This window comes from Triturus cristatus, chromosome 2_2 (genome assembly GCF_964204655.1).
Source record: "Triturus cristatus chromosome 2_2, aTriCri1.1, whole genome shotgun sequence".
NCBI lineage: Eukaryota > Metazoa > Chordata > Amphibia > Caudata > Salamandridae > Triturus > Triturus cristatus.
In genome coordinates, this window is record NC_140582.1 from 56,850,043 (window position 1) to 56,871,574 (window position 21,532).

At 45.8% G+C, this 21,532-nt stretch overlaps 1 protein-coding gene across 1 annotated transcript in view; it reads left to right on the forward strand.

Annotated features, from left to right (window-relative positions):
- Positions 1 to 17,868: 17,868 nt before the first annotated feature.
- The window catches only part of SCARB2 (scavenger receptor class B member 2), a 504,993-nt gene continuing 501,329 nt past the window's right edge, over positions 17,869 to 21,532 (forward strand). The window contains exon 1 of the mRNA XM_085640974.1: positions 17,869 to 18,499. Coding sequence (XP_085497100.1) covers positions 18,383 to 18,499 — 117 coding nt within the window. The 5' untranslated portion in view covers positions 17,869 to 18,382. The remainder of the gene's footprint in view (positions 18,500 to 21,532) is intronic.

A 21,532-nucleotide genomic window follows, 5' to 3' on the forward strand; every position in this document is an offset into this window, starting at 1 on the left:
CTTTTGAATTTTCGGAAGGAGGGGATGGGTTCTGATATGGACTGGAATGGAGTTCCAAATTTTGGGAGCGTTTCCAGAGAAGGAGCGTGATCGTGGCTTTTGCTCGCGAGTTTTTGGGGGATGAGAAGTAGAGTGTTAGTACTCCTGAGGGTTCTTGTCTGGCCGGCCTTAATGAGTTTGGCGGCCAGGTAGGCAGGTTTCCCAGTGTGCAGAGCTTTGTGTGTAAGACAGACAGTTCTGAAGCTGGCACGCATTTCGATTGGGAGCCATTTTAGCTCTCTGAGAGCAGGAGAGATGTGTTCATATTTCTTTACTCCAGTGACCATCCTGGCTGCTGTATTAAGAGTTGATCTGAGGGGAGCAAGATGGGCTCTTGCTGTGCCTGTGAGGCATGCGTTCCCGTAGTCCAACCTGGACAACACCAGGGTTTGAGTTGCCTGTTTAAGGTCATAGGAAGGGATGAAGGGTTTTATTTGGTAGAGAAGTTTTAGGTTGAGGAAGGCGCTCTTTGCAGTGGTCTTGATATGTTTGATCATGTGTAAGTTGGGATCCAGAGTGATTCCCAGTGATTTGACTGAGTCGGCTGGAGTGAGCTGGCATTTGAGAGCGTCAATAGATTTAAGCCATTCTGTGATTTGGGGAATCTGTTCTTTATTAGATATGAGAAGGATTTCCGTCTTATCATTGTTGAGTTTCAGGTGGTTGAGGGATAGCCAGCATTGAACTTCTTTTAGGGTGTTGTTTAGTCTCTGGATGTCACAGATGGAGGAAGTTTCTAGATAGATCGATGTATCATCCGCCTAGAGGTGGAAGGGAATATTGGCTTTTTTGAGTATGTTGGTGAGAGGCTCCATGTAAATGTTGAAAAGTTGTGGGGAGAGTACAGATCCTTGAGGAACACCCCTGTTAATGGGGAGTGGGTTCGACATGGAGTTTTTGATTTTTATTAGTTGAGAGCGGTTTTGCAGGAAGGAGGAGAACCATTGCAAAACGACCTCTTCAACTCCGACTCTTTCTTGAAGTACCTTGATGAGTAGTTTGTGGTCAACCGTGTCGAAGGCTGCCTATAGAGCTAGGAGTATGAGAATGCTGCATCGGTCTGTGTCTAGAGATTTGTAGATATCATCAATGACATTCAGGATCGCTGTCTCTGTACTGCAACCTTTTCTGAAACCCGATTGATGAGTGTCTAGTAGGTTGTTGCTGTCGATGTGCTGAGTGAGTTGAAGGAGAACCCACCTTTCCAGTATTTTCGCTAGGAACGGGAGATTGGAGACAGGTCTGAAGTTATTGAGGTCGTTTGGGTCAGAGCCCGGTTTCTTTAGTAGTGGCGTGACTTGACCGATTTTGAGTGAGTCTGGCATGACTCCGGTTCTCAGGGAGCTATTTATAATCCTGGTCCAGAGAGGTGCCAGTGTGAGTTTAAGCTTTTTCGCCAGTTGGGCTGGTATAGGGTCACCAATGTGTGACGAGGGTTTGGAACTGGTAATCATTTCGATGATCGTTGCTGCGGAGATGGGGTTGAAAGATGTCCATTTGTTGGGGGGGAGGTTGGGTGGGTTGTTCTTTTCTGCTCCGGATAGCTGGTTATCGATGGGAGGTTGGCGGTAGTCGTCCATTGAGAGCTCTATCTTGGTGATTTTCTCATTGAAGAAGTTGGCAAAGTTATCGCATAACTCTTTGAACGCTTGCCTTGTGGATGAAATGGGCTTGGATGTTTGTTGTCTAATGATACTGAAGAGTTCTTTGGGTCGGTTTTTGGCATGGTCTAGTGCATCACAGAAGAAGGACGTTTTTTCCTCCTTGATGTGTTTTTTGTATTTGCTACATTCAGACTTGAGTTGATAGAGGTGGATTGTGGACGGATTGTTCTGCCAGATTATTTCAGCAGCTCTTAGTTGTCTTCTTTCGGAGTTCAGGTCCGTGTTGAACCAGGATCTAGATGGAATGTTTCTGACTCTCTTTTGTTTCAAGGGAGCTATTTGGTCCAGTATGGAAGTCATTGTGACGTTGTAATGCGCGGTGAGCTCTGTTACGGAAAGGCCATGTGGGATGGTGGGAAGGAGTGAACTTGCCCTATCTTCCAGGTCGGCCAGGGGAATCTGTCTGAGATTTCTCATCCAATGGGTGGAAACAGGTGTACGAGGAGGGCATTGGATCGTTTGGTTGATGTGGAAAAGAATGATGTGGTGGTCTGACCAGTCAACGCGAAGGATGTGGTCGATAATGACTGAGTCCTGATGAGCTATGATAGCATCCAGGATAGATCCTTTGTTGTGGGTATGTTTTGTACAATGCTGGGTAAGGTTGTTGTTGCAGAGTAGATCAATCAGAGATTGGATCAGAGAGTTGTTTTCCTCATTCCAGTGCAGGTTGAGGTCACCTAGAACTATATTGTTGGAATCCGAGAGTGAGCAGTGAGATATCAGGTCGGAAAGGTGCTCTCAGAACGAGAGGGTGTTGCCTGGCGGGTGGTAGAGGAGGTGACAGTATATCATTTTGTTGTCGATCGTTTTAATGGTGGAGGTTAGGTATTCGAAAGAGTTGTAATTGAACGAGTTTGTTTCTGTTATAGAGATGTTGCTCTTGTGGATGATTGCAATAGCCCCGCCTAGCTGGTTTTTCCTGTCTTTATTGATTATAGTGAAACCCGGGGGCACAAGCATGTCCATGATTGGGGAAGAAGATTCATTCAGCCAAGTTTCCGTGATGAATGTGATGTCAATGTCGTGGGTGAGGATGGTTTCTGCCAGTTGAGTTGCGTGTTTGGTAGCTGATCTGCAGATTATGACCATGCAGTTGGTCGTGCCGTTGTTTTTAATTTTCTTCGTTAGGGGGGCCATGGGGATATTAGTAAGAAAGGATGGAGGCCTCTGCTTTCTGGGTGGGGCGCTGTCTCTTCCAAATCCAGTGATAACCTGGATTTGGGAGTTGGGGATGACAATAGAGGATGCTGTGCCGCAGGAGTTGGCAAGATCGGTCGCCTCTCTCATGGACATTGCGGCACTCGCTCTTTTGGGCCTCTGAGGTTGGTTCAAGAGGGGGGTTGTGTTTCAGCTGTGCCTTCGAGCGTTAGGGGGGTTTATTTGTTTGGTGTTGGCCGCTGTGGGTGTAGTGTGTGTGCATTGGGTGAGCTCCGGAGGTGTGGGGCGGTTCGATAGGATTTTGTTGATACCTTGTATTACGATTTCTAGTTGGCTTTCCAGCAGAGCAAGTCTCTTAGTCGTATTCATGGAGTAGGGGGTAGGGGAGTCTATTATCCGGGAGTCTTGGGCTGGCCAGCCCCAGGAGGGAGGGAGCTTGTCCTTGGGGGCGTGGCTTGCAGTGTTATTGTTGTCCCTGAAGATAGCCATGGGTATGTGGTGTGGAAAGTCACGTTGTGATTGTGGTTGGAGCTTCTTGGGTGCCGGTGCAAGGTGAGGGTTCAAAGTCATAGACTGACGGTCGGTTTCACTGTTGTTTTTTGAGAGAAGAGTTGAGGGGGTGTGGGGCGGAGGTGGAGGTCAACAGGGGGTTGGAGAATCTCAGCAGAGCAGTGTCTCAGATTTGGTCTGGGAGAGAGGTATGTATTGTGCCAGGCAGGGGTGGTGTCTCAGATTTGGTCTGGGAGAGAGGTATGTATTGTGCCAGTCAGGGGTGGTGGCGGTGGAGAAGAGGGTGGAGTCAGAGGGTGATACGTTGGAGTGCGTGTTATGTGTTTTGGGGTTGTTGAGTGAGTTTTCCAGAGGGGATAGTCTGTCGGGGGAGTTGCTTGCATGGGGATAGCGTGGATGAGTGGGGGCGTTACATAGCGAGGGGAAGCGAGAGTCAAATGCGTCTAGGTTGTCATTGTTGGCTTGAATTAGGACAGTTCCGTTGCTGTAAATGGTCGCAAAGGTGTTGCCTCTGCGCGTATGGTGGTTAGAGATTGTGATCGTATTTTACAGCTGAAAGGGGTGCTAATTGTTTTGGATATGTGAAGGTGGTTTCTAAGGGTGGAGATCCACTTCACAGGGTTCAGGATGTGGAAAATGAGGTCCATTTTCTGCTGGCCTTTGGAGGAACAGTGGTATATGTCAGCAAAAAGAGTTTCCGGGTGTTGTCTAATCAACCTGTGTTTAAAGTTTCTTTTAGTTTTGAGTGATAGATTAGGTGGAAAGGTAATGGAGAAGGAGTTGGGGCCGTGTGGTTTCAGGCACTTTGGTGCGGAGGATCGGAGGGAGGGTAACGAGGCAGGAATCATTTTGTCTCAGTTAGCAGGGAGATTAGTCTCCAGTGATCACTCCTGTTTGTTGTTCTTGGCAGGGAAGGGCTAGGAGGAGTAGGGAACTGGAATCCCGCTCAAAGACTTAGTGGTAGATAGTGATGCGCACCTTCTCTTTCTAGGAGGGAATGCTAAGCGTCGTGGTTGACAGGTAGGAGACAGTTGGATGTGAGCTCCTTCTTTTGTAAGACGGCGGGCTCAATAATCAGATCAGCAGTGTGTAGTCACTGGGCTCAGAGGAGGTAGATAATCTCTTCATCTCACCACTTTGTTTTTCTGCGAGTGCCAATGAGTTATAGAGGTTCCAGGTGTATTTTGCTTTAATAATGAATGAATGCAGGCTGATTGTCAATCAGGCATTCACCTGTCCTTTATTTGGGATCCGATGAGCTGACATCTTATCGACTGGTACCAGTTGATTCTTTAATTGTGGCACCCCCAGATGTCTTAATTTTGGCAAAGAGTAATTTCACCTCAGATTTTCAAAAAGGTCTAGATATCAGTTGGTAGTCAGGTGGGCCCATCACTCTCCTTCACTTTGTGTCCCGAATGGGCCATCATTATGGGCTTAGGGACCAGGACTTGCCTTAAATGTAATCACCTCATGCTGCGTCTTCAGGCGTGGTTCATTTAAGCCAGGAGTGAAAGTAGCCTGATATTCAGAGCAGCAGGCAATGTTCAGAAAAGTAGGTGACATCCCATAGTTGAATTGGAGTTTAACAGGTCTCGAGGAGCCGCCATCTTAGGGTCAGGCATCCAGGGGTACATGACCGTGTCCCAACGTTGCAGAGTCCAGCATGACTGGGGAGGATGTTGGATGAGCCATTGTGACAGGGGGCATTTTGTGGCAACATAGGGGACCGGAGTCTTTAGAAACCTCACCTCACTTTAATTGTGGGCTGCATGGTGGAGGTATCCGGTCGCAAGGGTCCGCCATCTTGGGGACAGGCATCGGGAGTTTTCTTTCCTGTTTCAGTTTGTGGTTGAGTCCTGCACGGAGTGAAAGGAAGCACTCTGCGGGGATCAAACGAGGCTGAGCTCAAAGGAAAGCCCCATCACGCCTTTATTGTGAGCCGCGCACTGTATCATTCTGGTCACGAGGAGCCGCCATCATTGGGTCAGGCATCCCGGGCTTTGCTACTGAGTATTGCAGTGTTCACAGTGTCGGAGCACTGGAGGTTCCAGCGTGGGATTGTTCCCGATCGTCCGCTGAGAAGTCTGCAGTTCTGGGTTGCTTCAGGACGCCCAATGGAAAAAGTCCGCCGGTCGCTCCCCTCCGGGGCATCTGTTCCGACCCTGAAGGCAGCGAGGTGCAGATCAACGTTTCCTGCGGTGAGTTCTTTGAGAATCTTACGTTCCCTTTGGCTTGGGGTCTCTGTTGTTATGGGGATCGCCGTAGGGGTGGCGGCACACAGTGTGTTGATTCGGGTGCCAGGGAGCTTGGTCTTAGAGCTCCTTCCCCCGCGGCCATCTTGCCAACTTTCTGGCTCAAACAGATGAAAGGTGAAAACCCCAAACTTTTAAGGTGGTCCGTTTCCCTATACAGTGGAACATAGATCTGGGACCCAACATGCCAATGCAGATGGACTCTCAAGGTATTTCCACTTAGAACACGAAGACTCAACTGGTCAAGGTTAGTTTAGTGTCCCTGCGTTGGGGGGGGTTGTGTAGGAGAGTAGGATCTGCACCTTATGATGCCCCCACTTTTCTTCTGATGTTTACACTGGTTTCTGGCAATAGTCTGGCTGGGACCCTGCTAATCAGGGCCCCAGCCTCTCTGTTCTCTCTAAACAACTTGAAGTGCATATTAGGTGCACTAGTGATTGGATACTGTGGTACCTTATGAGCCCCTAGCATATGGTACCTTAGGTACCAAGGGCATAGGTACTTCACAGGCCTATCAGGGCTGAAGCATGTATTATGCCACCCCTGGGAAGCAGACTGATTATGACACCACAGGCCTGCTACTGCAGCCTGGGTGAGGTAGTGCTAGCACTCCTCACTGAGATATAGGTTCACTATATCTCTCCCTGCACACACATTTAAACCTATCAGTCACCCCTAAGGCAGGCCCTATCAATCCTGAGGGCAGGGTGCTTGGTTTCCATGTGGGGGGGTGCCTCTGCCAGAACAGGGCCCCTCTGCAGCTCTCAGAGTTCATTCTCTGTGGCTGTTTGTGGATGCGGTTAAACCATATACTCTTAAGTGCATTATACCCTCGCGATTAATGCTAACTTTGGGATGGCTGCATCAAAACATGTTGTGTTTGGTGTCAAACGCTTTGGAATCATACCCCCACACCAGTAATTGGTGTGGGAGTATGATCCCACCCTTCTAGAGAGATAGGCATGTACCTACTGTGGAAACACGGTAAAATCCTCAAGAGCCCTGGCATCACAAAATGAATGCCACCAGCACAGACATTAGGCTGCCCTCCTGCTGCTGACCGAAACTCGCAGTGGAGGATGCCCAACAATAGGCATGCTGTCACAGGGAGGTGTAATTGGGGCTGGGTGGGTGCACTCCTAGAGTGCTTTGAAGTCCTGCACTGGGGGAGCAGTAGGCTCCCCTGTGCATATGCCAGCTCAAACCGGTTCAGGGGCTACCTGCCCCTGCTCTGGCGTGAAACTGGACAAAGGGAAGTGGGTGTAGCCACCCACTCCCCTGACCCTCCAATAGGAGGGGTCATAGAGCTATTCCCTCCCTTCCTTGTAGTATAAGTTAGGGAACCCTTGCCATTGCAAACTAAATATCCCTGGACGACGCTCTGAAGAAGAATCCTGGACCTTCGACGTTCCACTACCTTTGGAAGACTGAAGAATCTCCCTTGGAGTCAAGGAGTGACTCCCCTGCTTGGCAGGCACCAAAACTTTGAACCAACAGTCGCAAACTTTCCCGCTCCCGCCGGAGTCCGAAGTCCCTGCAGCCCCAGAAGTGTATTTCCTGACTTCTCCAAGGCCATCGTGAGTCTCCAGCGAAGCTGAGGCAAGTGGACCCCACGAGTGATGAGGAACCGCAATACCTGGATACGGGCACTATTTTCGAGTGCAACCCCTTCACGATGTTCTACGAACTTGTGCATTGGACCACGTGTGGTCCAAGCCTCCAGCAGGATTTCCACCGAAGATCAGAGGCCTACCTTGTCCCGAGGGCTCCTATTGAGTGAATCCTCCCGAGGCATCTTTACGATCCCTTGCCGGTTGGCTTGTGGGTCCCCAGAAGACTTTTCTACAAAACCAAAGGGCTCCCCTGGTCGCTCCAGGCCTGCCCTGACTTACCCTCACTGGGTGAGTCCCTCAGACCTTGCTGGTCTGCACCGCTGACTTTTTACACTTTCCACGAGACTTGCTGTTACCAAGGCTTATTGGCTCCAATCTGGTCACCGCAAAAACAACAGTTGATGGACAGAATGCAGAACAATGTCATACATTCACACCAGTCTAGGATGCTTGATTCCGGTCCAGGGAAGACATGGCTTGGCAGTTCGGGCTGGACTGTTCCCATGAGGCATAGGGTCAAGACTGATTTGCATATGGCCATGTCTGAACTGGGGTGGCGTGGTGAGCAAAATAACGATGGATTAAACCCAGATCTGTGACTGGGGGTGAATGTTTTGCCAATGTGCAACATTAAGTCCATCATCTTGTGTGTTTTCCAATCTGGTCACCGACACCGCAGTAAGCTGCAGACTTTGTGGGACACGCCGAATCCAGCTCCTGGTCATCGTCCACGCCTCCTGGACCTCATGCCTTAAGAGTCAAGACACCCATGATCACCTGAAATCCCCCGACGACTGTGGGCATCCAGCTTCCTTGCCCCGGGTCACTGCCAAGTGACTTTGAACACGGTCTCCTCTGCTTTCACGTCTTCCTTCTTCTGAATCCAGCCTTGTATTCCACCGGACACTTCTTCTGTCTTCACAAGCAGCAAGTCTTCTTTGGCTCCCATTGAAAACGACGCCGCGACCCGACACCAAAAGACACCTATGCACCTGGCTTTCCTGGGTGAGGTAACTCCTGCACTACGGTGCTCCTGTGTGTGTTGGCTCTAGAACTACTTACCCTGTAGACTCTCCCGAAGTATCCTAAAACTGTAAAATTCCAAAGGCGACTTGCTGCATTGAAGTCTATTGGGATCCGCGGCTGTGTTCTCACACTGCATGTGTCTCCCGTGGGTCCTTTACTTACCTGCCTTGGGTGGATTAGTGAGGCCCCAGCGCTTCTGAAGGCCCAAGGCCTTGTCCCCTCACAAGTCAATATTCCTAAACCTCTTTTTTAGTATATGGTCTGGTACGCCCCTAGGGCCCCAGACATATGTGTGCTTAACTTGTTGTGAAACGTTGATTTGTGCATATGTTCCTGACTTCTAATCTCATAAAGAGATTAGTAGAGTGTGTCTAATAATAAATACATATATATTTTATATATATACCTGTGTGGTGTCCTTTCATTTAGTAATTCAAGAGATTATAAGGTAAAACAAGCTGCTTTACGTTCCTCTAAAGACTTAGCCTGAAGGCAGCTCTCCACAGCTACCACTAGGATAGCTTTCTTTAAAAGCTTGTCTTAAACCTATCTACCATAAGAGTCGAATTGTACTTATGAAAGGTGGCCACTTTAACTAGTGACCAGCATATACCAGGCCAACTTCTCACACTCGTTCAAATGAAATATAGTCTTTAAAGATGGGATACAATTATCTTCACACTATTAAAATGTACTTATATTAGAAACCGAGAAAGATTTATGTAAACGTGTGCACTAACATTTTCACATTAGTATTCATAATGTAGTTCTTAACCAAACCTTATTCATGCATTTGAAATTATATTATATTTGCTTAAAAAGTGAATGTGAATCTAATGTTGAATGTATGTACTGACGTGTCATTTATTTGTCGTGTATGTGAACAAATAACACATATTAATGTGCACCATTGAAGTACATGCTTAAATTGACCCAAGTAAGCCTGTATTTCTTTTGCATAAAATATAGTTTTCCCATTCTGCTCACGTGCCTTTTTTCTTGCAGGTATCTTCACATGGTTTAGTAGTTTAAAAATAGATGTGACACTGTACTAGCGAAAGAGAGCCTGAGAAGAGGACCTTGACAAAGAACATGGCGAGCCAGAGTGTTAATTGACTGTCTCTATTAAGTACTGTATCAAGTTGTTGCAGGTGCCCAAGGATGATGTAGTTCTTAGGACTGGCCTGGGAGAATCTGCTAATGTTGCAGCTCGCAACATGAGAATGGAATAGACAATTAAACCCCTGATGGTATGAACCCAGAGGATTTGTGTGGGATTAACTGGTGCTCTCACAGGTTGATGTTTACCATTTTTTCCTTGGACTTTGAGAGGTACAGACCTCTATCCTTAGCCCTCTGAAACTTTGCTGAAAGTGTCTTAGGCTAACACTTATTTCCCTATCTCTATTTATTTATTTATAAAGTTTTATATAGGGCGAACATCAACCACTGAGGGTATCGAAGCGCTTTACAGATAATGGAGCAAGGAAGGCTATAGGCAAACATACATAGTCAACAGAGCGAAATGTACAAAAGATTAATAAAAATGTCCAACAGTAACGTGAGCAAAACCCTGGGCTACAAACCACGGCTCAGAACCCCGGGTCAAGTGGGGAAGGCGGACTGAGGGAAATATTTCTTTATCAAGAATCCTTCAACTTCCATTTTGAAGCGGACAGTGGAAGGGATCACCCTGACTTCGGGGAGGAGAGAGTTCCAGATCCTCGGCGCCATGCCTGAGAAGGCACGATTGTACGTCTTATTTTTCTTGAATTTTTGTGGTTTGAGTAGGAGGGTGCTGGCACTTCTGCAGGCTCTTGTACCACAGGAGAGCTCAAATTTCTGAGCGAGGTAAAGCGGGGTCTTGAAGTGGATGGCTTTGACCAAGCTTCTGAAATGCTGACTCACACCTTCCCGCACACCTCCCGACATTTTCTCTATATCTGCATTTCCCCAAATTTTTTAGACTCCTTTAGATTAAATCACTTTTGATAGTCTTGGACTTTAAATTTGATGAAGTAAGATATTCCTTATGCTTAAGAGAGAAGACAGAAGACTCTTCTCTGAGCACTATATTCTGCTGTTAATTCGTTGTATTGCTGGGACTGAATTTCTGGTTTGTCTCATGCTGATGCGTCTGAACTTCTTTAGGAGGTTTGGCTATCTAATTAATTATTCTGCATCTCTACTACATAGTATTGAGATTCATTTATATTAACCTAACTGCTAACCTATAATAAAACTCCTTGACTTTATTTACTGATTCCTAGTTCTTATTGTGTAGCTAAATGGGTTACACTGTTAATTAGATGTGTTTAATTAAGTGCTAACTCTCTTCAACTCTAAGTCGACAAAGAAAGATCCGTTGGATACCATTGCTAAGAGGTTGGCTCAGTGCTGGAACAACTGCATGACCAAACTTCTAGAGTGGGGTACATACCCACCTTCACGATTAATCTGCAAGTGAGAGACTTTCATGGAGTGTCTGCTGGGCCCACTTACAAGATGGAGGCTTTATATATGTTTATAAAACGTGTGGTGTATTCCCCAGATGTACCTAAGGACCAGGTTGTGAGCCTGCTCCTGCACAGCATACCTCCATTATTCCAGGTCAAGATATAGATTCCAAAGTGGGTGGTTATTGCAAAGATGGGAAACCAGAGCAACAACTGAAGATGTAAAAAGCCCTCTCTTTACAGGTTGAGAACGGCTGCAGAAGAGTTTTCAGTTAATGGGAGGACTCAATCTCCTACATGCCAAATCTAAGCTACTGCTACTTTTTTTTTCAAAAACGGCTTGCATTCAGCTTTCTATCACTTAAAAAAAAATCTCAATTTCAGTGCAAGTCAAAGGTGAAATTAGTTTCCCCAATTTGTTTTTTTAAATCTACCTCTTTTCTTTTCCCAAATGTTAGCATGCATGCACTCTGGACTCATCAAAGCTCTGCTACACTACTTGGGTTGGCGGGGTGATCACGCTTTCCCAATAGGGTGACCAACCGTCCGTAAATTTCACGGACCGTCGTAATTTGGACCACACGTCCGTTGTCTGTGAGGGTCCCTTTTACGGACGCCTTTTGTCCGTAATTATGGCCATTACAGAGAGCAGCACTGGTCCCTGCGAGAAGCCTCAGACCCCTGATGAGGCCACCTCGCACTCCTCCTCAAGCACAAGAGCAGCCCCACCCGTCCATTGTCATTCTGTATGCAGCTGATTGCCACATACAGAATGACAATGGGGCAGTCTGGGCTGTTACACCCTGTTCTCTGTTTAGCTGTCCTTTTGCCCCCATTGGTCTGCCCTGGCCTTCTTCCTGTCTGTGTCATGATTACGCTTATTATGCACATGCTGTGAAGATTGCCCTGGAGCAATCCGTTTAATGCTCAGTGTTTCACACAAGGAGACTCTGGCTTTCCAGGGCGGCTGGGGCAGCGCTGATCAAATGATTTGACAAACCCTTCTCCTGCACAATTGGTGCCTGCTGCAGATTCACCCGGTCACCCACCTCCAGATTTGCCTCCAACACGCCTCCTCGGTATCGAATCTGCAGACCTTTCCTTTGAAGATCATGCACTCATGTATTTAGCTTTAATAACTTTATAATCAACTCAAACCACATTAAGCCTGACGTGATCTGTGGCCTGACGGTTATTTTCTAAAAAATGTAAATTCATACTTCCCTGCCCCTCCAAACTGTTCCGCACTTTCGGTCAGTGAACAGTTGACCCCGTGCTCACCTGTTTTAATACACAGATGCTTTAGAATGATTCTATCAATGGCTAGTAGTTACGCTGATGAAGGGTGAAGGATGCTCCCTAACTTTCTTCAAGTGTATTGGCATAAAGGCCAATCAGAAGATTTGGGGAGAAGTTGGTGCTTCTGCAGGACGCTGTGGTTGGTAAACATCTTTGTTGGACATGGCTGTCTCTTGCGTGATAACTGATGCGCTAGCTTTAGGTCTGGCCCTACTCATGCTTTCTCAAAAGTTTATAATAAACATAAACATGAACGTATACATAGTGAGTGAACCCACATTGGCTCTCTTCACAGCAAGTGACAAATCACATGTGCACAACAGCCCAAAAAGGGGTGCCCTTCTGTGCCTGGGTTTTGTGCCTGGGCTGCTGGGCAACACCTTTATTTTAATTTTTAATATGCTTGCTATTTTTTCCACATTGCTTATGTTTGCAGAAGAAATAAATAACATTGGAACATTGGAATGTGGAGCATACCTGAGTGAAAGGGTGGGTGGAGAGCTGGAAGAAAGGATGGATGGATGAGTGAAAAGTTGAATGGGTGGACGGATGATTGACTGGGTGGATGGATGAGTAAGTGGTAGGATGACTAGATGGGTGAAAGGGTAAATGGTTGGATGGATGAGTGATTGATGGATGGGTGGATGAGTGGATGCATGAACGAGTGAAAGGGAGGGTAGTTGGACAAAAGGATGGATAGATGAGTGAAAGGGTGGATGGATGAGAGAAAGAATGGATGAGTGATAGGGTCAATGGACTGAATTATGAGTGGATGAGTGGGTGGATAGGTGAAGGGGGGATGGAAGGATGATAGTGAAAGGGGAATGGAGAGAGAAAGGGAGGATAGATGGATGGATGGATGAGTTAAAGCATGGATAAATGATTGGCAGAATTGATGGGCGAATGGGTGCCTGTATGAGTGAAAAGAAGAATGTAAAGATGTATGAGTGAAAGAATGCATACATGAGTGAAAGGGAGGGTGGGGAGCTGAAAGAAAGGATGGACAAGTGAAAAGTTGAATGGGAGGATGGATGAGTGACTGGGTGGATGGATGAGTAAGTGGAAGGATGGCTGGGTGGGTGAAAGGGTAAATTGTTGGATGGATGAGTGAATGGATGGATGGGTGGACAAGTGGATGCATGATCGAGTGAAAGGGAGGGTAGATGGACAAAAGGATAGATAGATGAGTGAAAGGGTGGATGGATGAGAGAAAGGATGGATGAGTAATAGGGTCAATGGATTGATTTATGAGTGGATGGGTGGTTGGATAGGTGAAGGGAGGATGGAAGGATGACTGGCTAGGTGAAAGGGGAATGGAGAGAGAAAAGGAGGATAGATGGATGGATGGATGGATGAGTTTAAGCATGGATGAATGATTGGCGAGTGGGTGCCTGGATGAGTGAAAAGAAGAATGTAAAGATGTATGAGTTTAAGAATGCATACATGAGTGAAAAGGAGGGTGGAGAGCTGGAAGAAAGGATGGATGGATGAGTGAAAAGTTGAATGGGTGGACGGAGGAGTGACTGGGTGATGGATGAGTAAGTAAAAGGATGGCTGGATGGGTGAAAGGGTAAATGGTTAGATGGATGAGTGAGTGGATGGATAGAAGAGTGGATGGATGAGTGAAAGGATGGCTTGGGTCAAAGGGTAAATGTCGGGATGGATGAGTGAATGGATAGATGGATGGCTGGAAAAGTGGATGGTTGAGTGAAAGGATGGATTGGGTGAAAGGGTGGATGGATGATGGATGGATGAGTGAACGGGTGGATGGAGGGATGGATGCGTGAAATGATGGATGGAAGGATAGATGATGGATAGGTTTGCCTATGGTTGAAAAGGTTTCAATATGGATGGGCACACAGATGGAAAGACAGAATGAATGGTGAACGACTGAATAATGGATGAAAGAATTAATAGATGACAGAATGTAAATATGAAATGGTGGATATGAGGAGTTTCGATGGGAGGATGGATGGCTAGATCCTTGGACAAGATAGCTCTTCTGGGGAGGGTTGTGATGACTTACTTTGCTTTCTTGGTGCCATAAGCGCTCTAGTTCAAAGTAGGAGGTATTTACATTTTCTGGCCACTCCCTTGCCTAGGTGTTACTATTCCGTATTTGCTCTGTGCTTATGTGTGGGAACTATACATCATGCATATGACATTTTGAGTGACACACAACTGCTACTTGAATGTTACACTAATACTTGTAAATGTTTGCATGTTTTATTTTAGGTGTAAGGTTTTAGGGAGAGCCTCATAGTGCCATGAGCCGTGCTTGAGATGTATATTGTGTTTGTAGCAATAGGCAAGGCGTCAAAAATAAACGATGTAATAGTGTATCGACAGTGTCTTCTTTAAGAAAGCTGCAGGGAAAAGCACCTTTGTGACTTCGTCAGCTAGTGCAACTCTCTGCGAAGCCCCCATAAGCAAAGTCAAATTCCATATTTTAATTTCCACTTTCTGAAACACCCATAATGAGTTCCCTGTAGTGGGTTCATCACAGCAATCCTCCCTTTAGTTCACCTGTGAGTGCCGCTGTATATCTCACAATGGCACTCAGATATGTAACAAAGACTATCCGAGCAGATCTTCCAGACCACTTCTCTCACCAAACATGCCCGCTCAGGACCATGAGTTGTAAACAAAATATCGGACTGGACAATCCAGTGCAGTAATCATATAAATAGATTATCATCATATGAAATACAACAAAAAACCTGCACAGTTGCTCAAAGCTGCGCGCATTCTGAAAAACCATGAATTGCACGATTGTCTCAACCTAATATAAACTTATTTTGACTTGTACTTAAGTGGTTGTCTATTTACTTACTTTCATACTATTGCACAACTTCCTCTGATCTGTCTGTAAAACTTACCTTTTGGCCCGAAATTTTTCTGAATTTTGACCTTATGTCCTGAATGTTTGTACTGAATTTTGACCCTTTGTCCTTAATTTTTAGGTCTCGCATAGGGCAGCGCATGCGCTGCCTCTACGAGGCATTAAGTAATCAGCATTGCTAGTTAAACTCCACCCATTGCATTTCTCTTTACTTCCTCACTTACCATTGGTGAAATCGGTCATTGCTCTTCTTAACGTGCTCTTTGTTGGCTGGTGGTCCGTCACGTCATTTCCGTTTTCTTCCGTTTCTGGCGGAAGCAGCATCGATCAACTACTGTTAAATTGCGCTGCAGGGAGGCATCTTTAAATGTAGGCACTACTTTTTTTTTTTCCATGGCGCCGGGTTCGCGCCCCTCGCTCCTTGTTGTTCTCAGTATGCTGAGGTCTTCCAGCCTGTACAGTGAGCCGCGCAGGCTCGGCTGCTCCAGCCGCCTACTCTTGTTACACAGCCAGTCGCCATGACCCCTCCCACTCCCTAAGCAAGGAGGTGGATACGGAGGCCGTGCGCCTTTCAATTTATTCATATTAAAATCACACTTAAATGACGCAGCCCATGCTGAGGATCGAACCCTGTTTTCCTGCTCCAAAAACAGCAGCGTTCTTGTTGAGCCACCTTCTCGCACCGTTTGTTGTATTTGGTTTCAGATGCTACATTTGTCGCTCTCAACCGTGTTTTTTTTTAATTGTATCTGTCTCCCCCTCCATGTGTATTATTTTTTTAATTTATCTCTCCCCACCCTCCCCTCCAAGATCGCTGTTTATTTTTAAATAATTAAATAATGCAGCACACGCCGAGGCTCGAACCCTGTTCTCCAGCTCCAAAGTCAGCAGCGCGCGCAGCCTGCCATATGTCTTGTGTCAGGTTACAAATGCTTTCGCTTTTGCGGCTTTGCCGCACACCACTCATTCTTTCTTGTTTATTAAAGCCATTCTTTTTCTGTCTCTCGTAACGTCCGCAAAGAGTCACACGCTTGTTTTATTTTCAGCGCACCATGCGCACTTTTACTTTAATTTTGTAAGCCCCAAGACTGCTACAGAAATGGCCATTGGGCTGGGGGTCTCCCACGCAGGGACCTCCTTTGATCATCCGCCTGACAACTCTGGGCGACACACACCGCAGGCGGAGAGGATGGCTCAGGCAGTCCAGCAGCACTTCCTCATTGGTCAGCAGCCTCAGTGACCGGACAGAACGGGACTCAAGTGAGCCAACCCTTGCACTTTGTGTACTGTGCCGACGATCACATCAGGACAGTTTCCCCTCTCACCCTCGTACTCAGATGGAGTACGCCCACAACAGGACCGTCCACCCTCACCAGGGGCCTGCCCAGCAGGCACCCTCTAATGTCCACAGGTCAGCGGCTGCCAGTCTTCCCATGGGCCAGTTCAGTTACTCATCTGGGCGTGCGCAGGCCAGTGATTGCGCTGTCCAGGGATCCAGTCACAGTGTTTTAAGGAACCGACACCTCCAAACCTGCAGCACTCGAGGTCCTTCTTAAGCGCATAGCGTCGGCACTTTGATTTATCAGCGAGGCAGTGGGAGGCTCAGAGGGAAGAGTTTGTTTGGTACACGCAGATTTCGGGCAAAAACAAAGGCGGGTAAATACGTTCTCTTATTCTCCTTTATATTGTAATCAATCACTCTCTCTCTCACTCTGTTACTCCCTCTCTTTTTTTCAGACTGTTTAGTCTTTCACATAAGCTCACGGAGTTATACATATTTTATTTCATTCATTATGACTATGTGCATCACCCGCTTGCAAGCGATGCAATTAATACCACCGCACTATGAAGTGTGCATCTTAGATCGTCCTGAGTTGTTCTCCAGGGAATAATGAGTTCACTGTGCAAACTTGAGGCGTTTAACAAAGGTGACTAATGATTAAGTGTGCTTCTAATCATTAGAAAAGAGTGTGCTGGTTAAAATTGAGATTGTGCTAAAAAAGGAACGCAATCGCAAAATTCAGATGAAAGCTGCTAAACACGTTTAACATTCCCACTGCCACCAGCGAACGCGGCATCAATGATCCACCACTTTGAGGGACTTGAAAAAGACATTTAGCGCTTTACAAAAAACTGAAAATACTCTATATAAATGTGTCAGCTGTTGTCCCAAAACAACAGGCAACGGGTCAGGAAAGAGTGAGGCAGAAAGTTGCAGTCGTGGTTGTACGATGTCTACAGTGGCTTTTAGTGTAATAACAGCCAATAGCCACCCCCAAGTTTAGGATGTTTGGTATCCTAACATCTATTTTGCACAGCACTGTTTTCCGGTTTTATTTGCTCTTCTTTGCTAGGGTTCTGTTAACACACCCCTAAGTCTTTTTTAAGCGATAAGCGCTGGTGCCGCAATTGCTTAAAACATAAATATATAGAAAAAACCCACTTGCAATGCAAGCGCTTTTGCATTACTGAACGTTTGAGCTATTGCATTATCATTAGCAAAGCCAATAGCTCACACGTTCACTCATGCGAGACCTATTGCATTGCAAATGCTTGTTACACTTACCGTCCTGAACTTGCACCCATGCCAGTTGGTCACCCTATTTCCCAAATTAATCTGAACAGCTACCAACCCACATCATCCATCCAGAATAATTCTGATACATTTTATGTCATTATATGTACTGGTTATTAGATGTTTTAAATCATTCTGTGCATGTTACTTTTTAGATTGTCAAAAGCACCAAATGTTGTGTGACTCTTCTTTCTTTGTTGTCATCAGAAAATAAATTTCACTTCCTCATACACAATTCTGAAAAATTGAGACCTCCGATTACTGATTAGCTGAACTGTGAATAACGAGCGTGTAATGATAACAAGCAGCTCAATTGTTCTGCATGAACAAGGTTCAGGCCCCGGCATCACATTAAATAGCGATATTCCAGCCGTTGTCAATTGTCATTAAAAAACCGGAGCCATAGAGATGCCACGCTTTTTGGTCCCACACGTTCATGGCGGATCCCTGCATGGAACGATAGGAACAGGACAGCAAGAAGAGACAAACGGAAGGGTGCGCCCGACGCGGGGGTGGCGAGCTAGTGCATTGAAGGAGGACGTAAGCAGCTCCTGCCAGTGTCAGCTGAAGGAGCAGCTGGCAGCGTAATAGCTCAGACTTCACAACAACCCTCGCGTCACAGTCCTGCGACCGACAGCAGAGAGCGTGCAATGAGATTCGGTTTTCACTTCTGCGCTCCCTTGCCTCAGCCCAGGCTGCATTTATTGCTTCTCCTCGAGACCTGCGAGGAAACGTAGCACATTTTTACGGCGCCAATAACAGCAAGCCGAAGCGAAACACAGCCCTGGACAGCAGGCACTACTGGGAGGGATTTATTTTTGGTTCTATTGGAAACGAAACTGACAGCCTTTGCAAGTGAGGGAGGGTTGGACTCGGCGGCAAAACACGAGCAAGGCGTCTGTAGCTGCCGAGGAAGCCCGAGGTGGGAGTCCCCAAGGAGCCATGGGCCGCTGGCTGCAGTACACGACAGGGACAGTGTCCGTCCTGCTGCTGATCGCCAGCATAAGCCTTCTCGTAGCACACGTCTTCGAAAACACCGTGGAACTGCATGTGAAGGAGGTGAGTTTTTGTGTGCAGTCTTATATAGCGCTAACTTGACCCGAACGTATCAGAGCGCTTTACATGAGCACCCTGTGCATTACAGTCTGCCCGTTGGTCGCAAGCAACTAACTAGGAGGAGTGTGGCTCAATGGTTAGAGCGGCAGACCCTGAAGCAGAGTTCTTGCCAGGGACCAGGGTTCGATTCCCACCTCGGCGGGGCTCTGGCTCAATCTCCTTGGACCTGTCTATTCTCGCCTCGGTGCTTATTCTAATCACGGGCCCCACGCTGCAACTCTGGGCAATAGCTTGCTTAGCCTCCACACCGGCCCCAACAGCGCTAAGGATGCCTGGCTTCACCCTGGGGGTGCTCAGGAGTGGACACTTCACAGGGAAAGCCAGGAGGGGTTCCACATCGGTATGAGTATCAGCGCCAGGAAACCGCTTAGGCGACACCGCAAGGTGGCCGTCTGGTGACAGTGCGCTCTATAAGTACCTTGACATTTACATTTACCTTGCTACGTCCAAACAGCGGCGAGGGTTGTGAATCAGTTGGTTAGTAGTGCATGGCTTGGTGGAATGGACGTTGACAGTGGAGGTGAGAGATTCGGGAAGAAGTAGTGTTCCGAGGCGTCTTGAGGCCATATACAATCAAACTGTGATAATTCCTAAAATGTACGCCAACTCTATTAAAACTGTACTTTACACGGAAATACAGGCGGTGCAGGTACTCACTGTCCCTGTACAAACTGCTGGTATTGGAAAACATTTACTCCGAAAACTCATAAATAGGGTTCAAGGTGTGGCAAGGGGAATGGAGTCACAAGGCATGATTTTCAGAGCCGGCATTTGACTTAGACATTTATTTTTAAATAAACTGTACCCAAAGAAATTGACAACAAAGACCAAGGTGACTGTAACTCTGTTCTGGCTTAATTGGTTAGAAAGGCTGCATTTTAAAATATCTTATGGAGTTAAGGCACCTGTTGCAGTGATCCTAACTAAAATGAAAGCTCTTCATTTAGTGTGATGTCAGTGTTTAAAGTGGTATTTATTTACTATTAAATTGTAGTATTCATTTAGTATGCATGAAAACTATGTAGTATGCCCACGAGCCGAAATATGCAAATGAGGGAATACTAGTTCTATTGAACTACCCTTCACATACATGATGAACATTTCAACTGATTGCTAAAAGCAGACTAGTAGTATTCCAGAAGAATAGTATTTGAAGCTTAGCAATATTATAGTAGAGTTTATTTGCAACACTGTTATGCTATTACAACAGCAAAATGAAGGCTAGTCTCATTTATTGAGACGTCTACTTGAAGACTAGTGCCATTCTTTGTGAGCAGTATCTGAAGACTAACGGCAATGACTGTCAAGAGTTAAGTAAGACTATCAGAATTCAAAGTGAATGTCAAGTGAATACTAGTTGCATTCATTCTGATTAATTTATAGTAATTTTATTTATTTGGTTGCTTTCATAAGGCTTCTTTCAACAATGGCTTTTGGACGAAATTTTATTTGTTACATATCTTGGGACTCAATGATTCTAATACGCCTGTTACAAACTCAGTCATACAGTCAGTAAGCATGTTATGATTGTGGTATGTGAGAAGACCAGAGTAAGAGATTGTAGGAGAAGCACAACGCAAAGGGGCTGCCCCAGATATATACAGGATTGTACCAGGAGATACCCCCCCCACCTGCGAGGAGACAGCCATTGGATATGTGAAGAACCTGACTGCATTCCCACTTGTTCCATGACAAGACAGGAGACAGCACTTTAGTTTGTTTTTGAGACTACCAAAAATGAACAACTGTGCAAAATTGAATTAGTTGTCAGATAAAAAAAGTAATTGCTCTAATTCCTCCTGTGTTCATTGTCCACCAGACTCTATTAATGTTACAACTTAGAAAAACAATTCGCTACGCATATTTGTACAAGGCGTTTATGGCATTGACTTGTACATTAATTTCTTTTTTAAAGAAAATGCATTTGGACATATAAGTGTGTGAAATGAAATTTTAATGATATTCACTTGTGCAAGAGCTATTGGCTTTGCCAATGTGTTTTAGCCATGTTGTGCACTAGCTAGTGGTGTCAAGTGTTGTAATGTGGAATGGCGAAGAGTGGACTAGAGTGTGGAAAAAATGAAATGGCAGAGTGGAGTCGTGTACAGTGGCGTACTGTTGCTGCATAGTGGAAGTCCTTACGCGAAGGTTGATTGGTCACCTTCCTATAGTCTATTGCAGTATTTGAGTTTTAAAGTAGTACTAATGGAGTGAAGCCTTTGCTAAGACAGTGTCAAAATGGATAGAAATATCAAAAATAATAAATGCAAAAATGTCACAAAATGTGCCGCATTAGTCTACAAAACATGCCTTTTCTTACCACATAATTTAGTCAACTATGCCTCATGATTTGGTCCTCTTCAGCTGCATAATTCCACTGGCCCGACATAGATTGACAATTTCTTGAGGTAATGGAAATACAGTTGCCGCTTGATTCTCTAATATTTACCAGCAGCAGTGAATAAGAAGAAAAATGTTGAGTGGTGAGTAGTGTTAGTAGGATGTGTTGTGAATGTGAGTGGGTGATGGCCTAGTGAGCAAGAAGCACAGTGGCTTTGAGTAGAGTCTGGCAATACTGAAAAGGATATTGAGTGGTTTTGTTAATGACTGCAGATTAGTGTAAATGAAAGTAAAGCATGTAATATATACATAGGAGCTAGTTCTCTGTGCGGGGAAGGTTGACGAGATGTAGTGATTAAGAGGCATGTGATGCTGGGGGAAGGAGAACCATGGAGGTTGCATCAGGTTTATCAGATTAAACTATATTACAGTAACATCTCATGTTGAGTACTAGGCTTCATTTAAGACATCAAACTATTTTGAGAGTTGTAGTTTTGGATTCATTTTAGTGACCTAATTGGACTAACAAAGTGAGCAATTTGTTTAAAAGCAAAACCAAGAAACAACAGTGTGTCAAGGTGAAATTATGTTTTATGATGACCTTCCGCAAGTGCTTGGGCTGAGTATGGTTGGCAG